The sequence below is a fragment of the Ruditapes philippinarum genome, unplaced genomic scaffold (assembly GCF_026571515.1).
Source record: "Ruditapes philippinarum isolate M1 unplaced genomic scaffold, ASM2657151v2 ctg202_1_1_1_1, whole genome shotgun sequence".
Taxonomy (NCBI): Eukaryota; Metazoa; Mollusca; class Bivalvia; order Venerida; family Veneridae; genus Ruditapes; species Ruditapes philippinarum.
In genome coordinates, this window is record NW_026857221.1 from 354,679 (window position 1) to 366,749 (window position 12,071).

The window sequence follows — 12,071 nt, forward strand, 5'->3', positions numbered from 1 at the left end:
TTAAAGTAAATATATGTGTATATGTATATATAAGCAAATGTTTTGACTTTTGGAAAAATCACTTTCTTTCAGCTGTTACGATATTATATGAGACACCCAGCTTGACATATTTAACTTTATTTCAATTTCAGCCAATCGTAGAAGGCGACACAGTCTGGAGGACAGATATGATGCTTCTATAGCATTACCAAAGCGACCAAGAGTGTTCTTTTCTGAGGAACAGAAAGAGAGATTGCGGCAGGCATACAACAGAGATCCATATCCCAATCAGAACACTATTGAGGCCTTGGCAAACACGCTTGGTGTTGGTGTTAAAACCGTCATCAACTGGTTCCACAATCATCGAATGCGTGCAAAACAACAACAGCATGCAACCAGCCCAACAACCCCTTACAGTGAATACAGTCAACAAAGTATTAATAAAGAGGAGTCTAACGATGATAACTCAAACAACAGTGACATATCTAGCATGTCAGATAACAGAGAAGCTCTCAATGCTCTCAGTTTTCATTCCAGGTTCATTAACTCAGATTCCAATCAGTGGATGTTCCCAAGGTTTGAACCGGCTGGTCTGAATAAGAGAAGCAGCAATGGTTCGGAACATAATATGGATGATGGAAGTGACCTTGATGATGATAATGATGATGAGAAAATGGATGAAGCATCCAGTCCTAATTCTGCCAAAGGAAACACACAAAATGCCAAAGATTATGACAATGGTAGAGATGATGATCTTGATAATGATAGTGGAGATGATGTTGATGATGGAGATGATGAAATTGAAGGTGATGAAAATTCAAACACAGATCAATCTTTTGATAAGAATGATAAAGATTCTGAGTATACGAAAGGGCAGGTGCAAAACATGTCACAAGCAGGAGGAGCTAACAAGCGAAAGCGATCGCATCCGCAGTATGTGTCTGCTGGTCGGCATTTAGACAGGACTATAAATAGAATAGAAAATTTACAGAAAGGTATTGCTCTCACTAATGATGTGAGTGAGACTGAAAAGGAAAATACAAGTGAGAATATTGTAGACAATAGAAATGATAACTCTTTGAATGATTTAGAAATGAACGACAGCGAGTCTGCGAAAGTAGTTGTACGAGAAAATGGGGAAGATTTATGGGAAAAGGGTGACAAAAGCTCAAATATTAACAAAATACAGAAAAGTATTTCTCAACATTCTGGTGAAGATTGGGAGTTCTAGGCAGCATTACTGGTTACCGTGGTATCATACTGATTCCTGGATAGCTTCACAAACATGTTATCTACAAAATGTAGAAGTAGTGCTTTTGGGTTGTAGTGGTCAGGTTATACAAGAAAACTTTATAATGGTGTTCAGTTTAAAACTTTTATTTTGTGCTGATGTTTATTTTTGAGACGTGTTAGTGAAGACAGAGTTTTAAAGTGCTTATATACGCTACAAAGTATTATTACTTACAATTACCTTTGTTGTTCATGCCTTTTAAAGTTTATGTTTTGTTGTGACTTACCCAGGTTTATCAAATGTTCTGATAGCCTATGGTTTTATATATTTTTATGAGAAAAATACACTTTGTGACTCAAGTTGAAATATGAACTCTAAGAGAGTTCTGTTGTGTTCATATGGGAGCTCAAGAAACTGTTTTGTTTTTGTTATATTTGTTATTAAAGTAGGGCTTTAGTAATATACTTGCGGGGGAAATATTTTATTCCTCAAATACAATCTATATAGATAATGAAACATCTACAAAACAGAAATTTTCATAAACAGTTGATAATGAAAATGATAAAAAGTGTGAAAGGAGATCCATGTGTTGTTAGAAAATGGAAGAAATGAAGACTTTAAAGAAGAAGTATTGACAGCTGCTGAAGTCTTCAAAAAGAAAGATGATGATTAAAATACCATTTTAAATGGGAATGAGATAGAACAGTTTATTTTCTGTTCCTAGTATTATTGGATGTTTTTTTTGTTTTTCGTTCAGGACTGCAGCAAAGCAGTGTGTTATGAGATGACTATTCATGGTTTTTGAATATAAAAACAAAGATTTTAAGCAGAGAAAATATATTCATTATTCAGTAAATAACAGTGCTTATTCTGTAAACCGTAAACATTTTTTTCTGATAAGAAAAAAAATTATTTGATTGATATTTTTTGCATGTGTTTTTTTTTTTGTATTTTTTTTGTTTGTTTTTATGTATATATGCTAATTGAGAAGTGTACATTGAAGGGTAATGTGTAACCTATTTTTATACAGACCTATTTTTACATTTTATATATCGACCTAAACTACTGAATGTTTCATGAAATTTTCCGTAGGATTTTAGAGAAAAAAAAGTTCTGTTATTTTAGATAGGTCGCATAAACTAGATCAGTTTGCTTTCTACATGGTCATATCTCATTACAAAATATACATTATATATAATCATACATCCATATATGACACAAAGTCAGTTAACAACATCAGCTGAGATACTGTTCATTCTCTCAGTTTTTGTGCATGTCCATAAAAAAAGAAGTAAAAAAGTATTATGAATGGCTTATGCAACTCCTCAGAATCAAAATAAATGTTGTGTAATGCTAGACTGTAACATGGTATTTTTGTGTTTGGTTTTTTTGTTAACCTCCAGCACTACTGAATTTGCAAGCTGAATTTTTGTTCTTTTACATCATCCTATTTGGTATTAGAGATAAAAAATTTGATTTGCTTTAGATTTTTGAATAGTCAGATTAGAAATAATGGCAAAAATTTTAGAAGTTAAAAGAGGGCAGTGACTGTTACATATTCTGATTATTTATATTACAAAATGTTTTTAAAAAGTAGATTAGTTTCAGTTGTTCAGCCTTTATTAGAAATAAGAATTTTGAATTTTTTGTATGCTCTACAATATATATACTCGAGAAATCGAGCTGTATAATCCTTGTGGTGTAAATGCTGAACTGTGCTCTGCTGAATTTTAAGTGGCTTATGCCCTGATCCATAGGGTAAACTACCAACACTTCCAACACCACCACAGTTTATTCTAACAGATATGCATCACCTATTCATTTTCAGTATTAAAAGTATAAACAGAAGGAGTGTCAACTAAAGTTATATTTGCATATATTTACATAATTGCAAAATTTTCTGTCGTAACTGCCCCTTTTATTAATGTGTTTTAAGAAATTAAATCATGGTTGACATATGGCTTGGCTGGTGAGCGATATGTAACTTTCACTGCCCTATATTAGAAAAATCACTTGAAAGATGCATTCCAATAAAGTGGTCCAATTATTGAGTATGGTTGCTGTTATCTGATAAATGTAAATAATTTACTGTAGTGACTATAAACTTGTCGCTATGGTAACACATCCCTATTTTTATAAAATAAGGTTGAAATATAAAAAAATGGTGATATTTTCATTAATAGAGTTGTTAAATGGGTTGTTGTACAGTTTATTAAAGACACAAATTTATTTTATTCTTTTGCCAAAATAAAAAGTTAAGATTTTGTCCTTATAAAAACATACTGTTATAGAAAAACAATTTTTAAACAAATTTAATTGATTTATTTTTTGTTGAAATAATTGAAAATTATAGGTAAGTGGAAAGTTGTAATTATATTTCTTCTGTGTGTGTATATAAAAGAAACACAAAAATTGACATAATTATTGTTAACTGGTTCATGTTTAGTTTCAACAGTCAAAGGCTTAATTCCATATGAAATTTGAAAAGTCAAACTTTTTCAGGAGTTCTTGTTTGAAGCTCCGTAGATGACAATTTTGGAAATGGAAATCTACTTTGTGCTAATCTTGGAAATGTATTTTCTGAATCACTAACAAGAATATTAGGATTTATCCATGATGAAAATTTGAATGCCATTTTAATTTTTTTCATAAAGATTTTCTTGTCTTGGTGTGGAAGGTTATCATTGTTGTAGGTGATGAGGAAATCTTAAACAATTGTTTATAATGTTGCTAATTGGGTCATATAAATGCTTTAATGTTTGCTATGTTAAAAGTTGTAATTTTTTTTTTTTTTGCCTGTGCAATATACGGGGATTAGGTTGTAGATATTTTATGTTCAGGTAGTTATGTATCCATAGTTACCAAGCTTTAGTTGTCCAAATATCTCAACTTATAATACCAAAGATTGTTAGTTCATATGAAAAGTGTTCAATTTTATTTCGTATATTTTATGTTAATCACAATGTGTTCTAAGTTTTGTTGATTATTTTTTAGCTTTAAGGGTTTTTAACAGTTTAGATACGGTAGATGTTTCATCAGAAAGTGGGGATTGTACAACTTGACCTTTCACCTGTTGAATTTCTTAAACAAACTTGTTCAGTTTCCATTTTCCGAAACTGGTGATTACCAATTTTGAGGATATGACGATGATTATTTTTTAGTTTGTCACAAACATTGGTATAGGGCCTTGTCAGACTCTACGGATGTGCAGGCTGGCCTGACTTGATACACTGGTAACAAAGGCTTAGGGTCCAGCAGGGTAAAGGGTTCAAATTGTTGTCACCATTGACCTAATTTCTCATGTTTTACAGAGAAATTATTTATTTTACTGTAGATTTCTACAAACCAAATAGATACAAATTTTACTTTAGTATTTTCCACCATTTGTTTATGCCTTGACACAAAGTACTGATTGGGTTCACATCTACAAATAGATTTTTTATTTTATTTTTATGCTCCCCAAAATGGGGAAGCATATAGTTTTAGTTGAATTTATGTTGACATGTGCTAACTATTCTTGCTGGCAAAGATAAAATAAATCATTTTCGTGTTTTCTTTAAATTGTAATTATGAAACATATTTTGTGTATTTTATTAAAGCCAGTTAGAATTTACAAGGAGAATAAACATATTTGCTGATTTTACAATTTTCAATCAATTATAACACATTTTGTTTGCAAATATATTCTTAGTTTCCAATTTTCTAAAATGTGCATGAAATTTTCTTTGCAACATAATAGGGAAAAAACATCAAAATAGCATTAAACAGTAGAAAATGATATTACTCGATGAATTCTCAGATGTTAATTAACTGTGCAATACAGAGTAGTCAAACTAAAATTGTGTTCATCTTTACTATTATATTCAGCTCAAATCTAGCATAGAAATGTGTTTACTTAACAAAAGTGGTATATGTTAGTAGGGTATTATAATTCTAGGATTTAGTGTTTGAAAAATTAAAATTTCAATCGTTGTTAGTAAGCAGTTTTCATTTTAATTTGTTATACAAGCTATTACAAAAAATATTTTGATAACTATGTTATTGACACGATCAGTATAACCTTGAGTAAACCTTGATTTAATCTTGAAACAATTTGACAATGTATATAGCTACAGAAATTATGTCAGTATTATCAAATTTAAATTGTTACCATGGTAACAATTCTATAAATAGTTACTAAGAATGTTCTTGTTACTAGCATATAGCAAGTTTAAGGTCCTTCATGTTGCTATGGACAAAATCTGGTTTTGTTTCCTGATTGATTTATTTTATATTTTTTGAGAATTAAATCATGTTCTACAAATTGAAACAAATTTATCTACAGTATAATTTATTAATGTTTTTATCATGTTACTGCTTTTAATTTTAAAAGAATGTATTCCTGAATAAGATCCAAGTACCTATGAATTAGAAATTATATATTATGTACAGAATTGCCTGATAACTTTGTTATCAATTTTTTATAAATACCATAACTTATTATTGCCTGTTTGATTTTAAACACAGAAGGAAACTGTTAAATATTACAAATAAACTTCTAGATAAAAATGTTTAAAGGTAGTTGTAGAAACACAAATCATGTATTGTGATGCATATGAGTCCAAGCACCTTTTTGAGAGACACGGTTTTGTTCTTAAATAAAAAAAAAAATGGGTCACCTTTAATGCTGTTTTTAGAACAATTAGACACTTGTTATTTTATAAGACAGTATTTGAGTGAATTTTGTAGAAGTGTGTCTTCCATTATATAAGATAATCAAAATATATACACTGTTTTACTGTATTTTAATGTTTCTCTATGATACCTGCTTTGTAGTATATACATCATTGCCATGTGAAATAAATTAGTATGAATTATATGCTTTAACTTTAAAGGCCCATTATGCCTCAGAAATGCTTTTTTTTTTTATTTCTTAAAAACATTTTAATTTTTGGTGGACCTTTACAGTCTCAAAATAGTTACTCATTGGCCAGTTACCTGAACCATCTTTGTCTTCTGTTGCTTTTTGGCATTAAGTACAGTAATGTTGAATTAGTATTTTAGCATTAGTATACTACTTTGTTTACATTTTGCTAATTTTATCGCAAATAATTGCACATTTTGTAATACCTTGTTCAGATAGTCTGAGCATCTAAACTTGCTCTAAAACCATTATTTTACTGTTATTAAACACATGTATGCCATTTCTAAAGAAATAAAAAATGTATTGGTTTTTGAGGCATAATGTGCCTTTAAAAGAAGTTGACTCCAACTGTAAAAAAATTGGTAATTTTATGTACCATATATTTTTCACAGTTTTATTTTACCGTGCATAAAAAATAAACAATGATAAGTGGCTATGTCAATTTTAAAATGTCTTTTGAAAAGGTGCAAGGACTCTTAGTGCCAAAAAAATGGTATGTTTCAAGCATTCAATTATTAATTATCCTGACAATCATTGGTTTATGCAAATGAGATGAATATGAATATTCATTTATTATAATTAAGTGGGTTTAATGTTTAAATTAGGTTGCATGTATATATTATATAGTCAGAAATAGTTTTATTAATTATGTAAACTTTGGTAAGATAGCTTTATCTATGTACATACTATTACATACTTACACTTTATTAATACAATTCACAGCCATTTACTATAAAAGTTGTTTTGTTTTAATTATATATAAATATATTTTATTGAAAAAATATTTTTTTTCTCTCTCTTTATGTGTTGTACAAAGAATTTGTGCTTTAAAAATAGCTTTATTATAGAAACTTTATACATCAAAGAGACATGTACATGTAATTTACATCAATGTTTTGTAATTAAATGACTGAAACATTAACTAGTTCATATTTGTATTAACTTCATAGTTCTTAATGGGAATATGAAATCACCTTTATTAAAGTGCACAGATATTTCTTTTCTGTATTTTTACCTGCTTTTAGGTAGTTTGTGCACGTTTTGGTTTTTTTCTTTGACATAGAATTTAGAGAAGTAGACATGTGCATGTTTTATGCTATTTTTTTAAAACAGTTTGTGACTGACGATTGTCACACGGTTGTTCATGTAGATGTATATCTTTTTTTTTTGTCTTCATAATTTACTGTACTATAATTTTGTTAATATCCGTGTAAAGAACTATATATAATGCATTTATTGTGGACCTATTCCTGGTCATTTTCTTGCATTGTTTTTTTTTTTGCATTGAAATGTTATTGTGTTATAACAAGCAGAAATATTATATAAAGAAAAATATGATAGCCAAAGATTATATATTAAGCTTAAAGCAGGCTCTTTTATCTAATTTGTGCATCTTGTTTGATCATAACTTTATTTTGTTTTGTTTACTTATTTGTGAAGCTGTAAATATAAGCTCTTAAACCCTCCCTTTCTTTGTTAAACTACAAAATAATAACATTACTATCGTAACATTTTACTAAAATTTGCCATTTAATCATTGAACATTCTACAAAATATTGTTAATATTTGCAATTGTTATGTCCATATACCCCCCTGTCACTTATCATTGAAATAACACCGGGTCAAGGTCATTATTATATTACAACATTCAGAGGTCATTGTGTTATAAGGTCATTGAAATAACATTGAAAGGTCTCTAATCATTTTGTTTAAGGTCATTGAAATAATATAGCAAGGTTAGAGGTCACGCATTTGAAGGTCATTGAAATAATATAGCAAGATTAGAGGTCACACATTTGAAGGTCATTGAAATAATATAGCAATTAGAGGTCATGCATTTCAAGGTCATTGAAATAGCATAGAAAGGTCAGATAACATGCATTTCAAGGTCAAATCATTATAGAATTCATTTGTACAAACAATCACTTAGTTCAGTGAATTTTTCCTTTAAAAAAAGTCATTCCAAAATTAGAAATGAGAGTTCAGATGATATTTTTATTGAGAATAGATATAGAAAGTAAATCTATTTCTTTAAAAAAAATGTTTTAATTCTTTGCTTTTTAATTTGTTCACTCTTACACCTTACAGTGCAAACGAAATATCTTTGATTTTATCGTTGTTGATAAAAAGCCTTGGTAGTGCTATAAATTTGACTCAAAACTTTTATGTATTAGAACAATACAGACACAGTTCAGATGATTTATATTTGACATACTATAGTTCTGTTTGATTAATTTTAAGCTCAATATATTAGTAATCAGTATTTTAATCAGAAATTTTAATGTTGGAATATGTTCCACAATGTTTACCATTTTTCTTACTTATATTTTTGTTTTGTTTCAGTTTTTTTTTTATTTTATAAAAAAAATATGGAATTTTGTTTTTGTTATGAAAACAAATTTTATATAAACTAACAGTATATTAACAGAATTTATTACTTGGATATTTTTTCTTCTCTTTCTAATAGGTTGTTAATGAAAGAAAATTTTGTATGTTTTATTAATGATACCTAACATTTTAATTTACCATAACTTTTGGATGAAATAGGTAGTTATTGTTTTGTTTTTTGTTTATTTTACAGAATTTAATGAGTATTTTAAATGGTATTTGGAATTTTCAAAGGGTTTGTGTCAATCTGTATGTCTAGTCGATAAATATTCGTGTTCATAATTAGGTCATGTTCCTGCAGCCATGTTTTCTAAAATTCTCAAATATTAACGGATACTTTTCAATATCTCATTTTCACTTATCATATGAAAAATGAGTAAATCAATACACAGTTACATTAATGTTTAGATTGTTCATTAGAAAAAATCAGTTTGTACAATTTGTAAATTACTTTTTTTTCATTTCCTTTAAAATGAAACAAGAATAGATGAATATAATTTTTAGATAAAAGTACATGTATTTTTTATGGTTTTCTGAAATACTTGTAGTTGTATATCGAGTAAATTGATGATTTAATAAATTTGAATGTTATAAGAAATGAAAGTGGCGCTGTATTGATGTCAGTAGATAGACTGTGTACTTTTGCTCAAAGATTATTTGAGCCGCGCCATTACAAAACCAACATAGTGCATTTGCAACCAGCATGGACCCAGACCAGCCTGCGCATCCTGGATGCGCAGGCTGGTCTGGATCCATGCTGTTCGCCAACAAGCACTATTACAAGTAGAGAAACTGATAGGGAACAGCATGGATCCTGACCAGACTGCGATGACATGATGGTCTGGATCCATGCTGGTAGCAAACGCACTATGTTGGTTTTGTCATGGCGCGGCTCATTTCTGTCAGGTCGTAGAATTAGTTAACAGCTACCACTATAATATTTATAATAGTGCATATACATATAGTAATATTGAGAAGATTTTGGTAAAACATGGCTGACATAGAGTGGGTGGAGGGAACATGACCAGTGTTGAGTATGTACAAGTGTAATAATGTATATCTACAAATTAATGTACCTCTCTTTCTCTCTGTGTAACCTTTCCAGGTGCTTATTTCAAATAAAATAAATTTATTATGTTATCTTTGTTTATCTCTTCTTTTATCATTTTATCATTAGAAAAAAAAAATCTAACTGGTAACCAACCAATAATTCTAAGCCCGGTGACCAACTAGTTATTCTTAGACAGGTAACCATTGAGTAATCTTCAGGCTGGTGAGTAATAAATAAATCCAGAAGTGGCAACCAATCAGTAATCTTAAGACTGGTGACCAAAGAATAATTGTAAGCCTGGTGACCACCTGATAATTCTTAGATTGGTAGCTAATAAATTATCTTCTGACTGGATGAATTCAGAACTGATGAAAACTGGTGACCATGCAATAATTCTAAGCCTGGTGACCAATTTATAATGTTGATATTTGTAATCAATCAGTAATCAGCAGGCTGGTGATGAATAAATGAATCCAGAGCTGATGACCAATCATTAATCTGGAGGCTGGTGACCAATTGAAAATTCTGAGACTGGTAACCAATAAAAAATCTTCAGTCTAGTTAGTGATAAATCAAGAACACTGTTAAACAAACATTAATCTTAGGGCTGGTGACCAAGCAGTAAATCTAAGTCTAATGACCCAATGACCTGTCAATAATAATGATAACACTGATTATATTTTTTTTGTACAAAAACTATTTGCTGTTTTGATGTTGAGACATAACTTTAAAGTTAAGTCTTACTACAGGTAATTTCAAGACATAAATAATGATTGTAACCATTATGACAAATTATGCCATCGGTGTAAAGCTAGAGTTTGTCAGTCAACAGTTAGAGTCTGGTTAAGGATTGTATGGATGTACAGACTAGCCTAGCTCTATACTGGTGGCAAAGGGTTAACATTTTTCAGTTCAAGCGGAAAAGAATGGTTAATACTGGGTCCATCGTGAAATGGTCGAGACAAATTCAAAAGAAATGGAGCCTTTCAGTGAACACAGTAATTTGATAGGTTTAAAGGCAGCACCAATATTATATCTGTTGAACTTTTTACTGATAAGCTATTATAGGCTTTTATTTTGCTGCATTTTTAAAGTGGCTTATCAGTAACACCTAAGGTGTTGGTACACCAAGTGCCTTAAAAGGCAGGTGAACCTCTTTACACCCCCCCCCCCACCCCCCTCCATGTGACGAAGCTGTCTGGATACATTACAGAAACCAGATGTTTAAACAGGTGTCCAAATTATGCAGAGGGCATCTGAGATTCTTACTTTACCAATAAAGGTTGAAACTTCACCATATGACCTTAACAGTTAAAGGTGTGACTTAATTAAAGCCCAACCAAAATTTAAAAAAAGACGTTTTGCACTTGGTGCCCTTGAGCTTGTTATTGCGCTAAACTAGGTAATGAAAATATATTTTTTGAGATCAGAAATTCAGAATATACTTGATTTCTGACATGATTATGACCTTAAGTGTTTTATTAACTTGTGAAATACAAATGAAATCACGAGTTGTAAATACAAAAAAAAAATGTAGAACAAAATTAATTTCAAGTCATTTATGTTTTGTATATTTCCATGCAATTAGTGTTTGTTCAAATCTTTGCCTGTTGTTATATTCCGTCAAATAAAACAAGAAATTTGTGAGTTTTTGCTATAAATCTGTAAAAATTTGGCGGAAAACTGTTCTGTCAGATTGACTGGTCCGCACGCTTCAAGTGCCATCTTATATCATAACATGCATATTAAATAAATAATTTTTCAGCAGTATTTGTCAAAAATGTTCCCATTATCCGCACAATATACCTCTGTTTTGTAAGTAATTTATACATTTACTTTGTCACCTATTCAGTGTCAGCCATTAAATTTAGCCCATGTCATACGCTCTTTAATATCATTCAAAATATTCAATTAGTACACGCAAATAAGTGTGTGTTTTTTCTGTGGAGATTTTTTAATTTTTAGGTGGTATTATAGTGTTTGACATTTGTGGTGAAAACAGTTAAAGATAGGAATATATGTCAGATAATCAACTCTATATAAAAAATAATTTATGCTAATTATTTTGTTTTATAATAGAAAATCTCCCAATTTAGTGCAATGTAACATTTTGCTATAAATTCACAATTTCCGCTGTAACTGTTTTGTGTAATTTATACAAGTTGAATTGGTAAACTCTTATGACAGTCATAGATTTCTTAAGAATTTTCTGTTTTTGCCAATTTCTAGAAACATTGGAGTACTTGAAAAAAAAAGATTTAATTTTCCATCATTTGCACTTCAGCTGTAATTAATTATGTTTTAAACTCAGATTGGTACACTAGCCTTCTCTCTTAGAGATATAAACCAATATATGGTACAAATACAATAGCCTTCTCTCTTAGAGATATAAACCAATATATTGTACAAATACAATTATAGCCTTATCTTTTTTTGTACAAATACAATAGCCTTCTCTCTTAGAGATATAAACCAATATATTGTACAAATACAATTATAGCCTTATCTTTTTTTGTACA

General features: G+C 29.8%; 1 protein-coding gene across 7 annotated transcripts in view; it reads left to right on the forward strand.

Moving 5' to 3' along the window:
• The window catches only part of LOC132749103 (homeobox protein cut-like 1), a 121,406-nt gene extending 111,765 nt beyond the window's left edge, over positions 1 to 9,641 (forward strand). For 5 of the 7 annotated variants that reach the window (XM_060738785.1, XM_060738788.1, XM_060738787.1 and 2 more), the window contains one exon: positions 132 to 9,641. In XM_060738785.1, the coding sequence (XP_060594768.1) occupies positions 132 to 1,210 (1,079 nt within the window). In that variant the 3' untranslated portion in view covers positions 1,211 to 9,641. The remainder of the gene's footprint in view (positions 1 to 131) is intronic. The other 2 variants (XR_009628371.1, XR_009628372.1) reach the window with 2 other exon arrangements.
• The last annotated feature ends 2,430 nt before the right edge of the window (positions 9,642 to 12,071 follow it).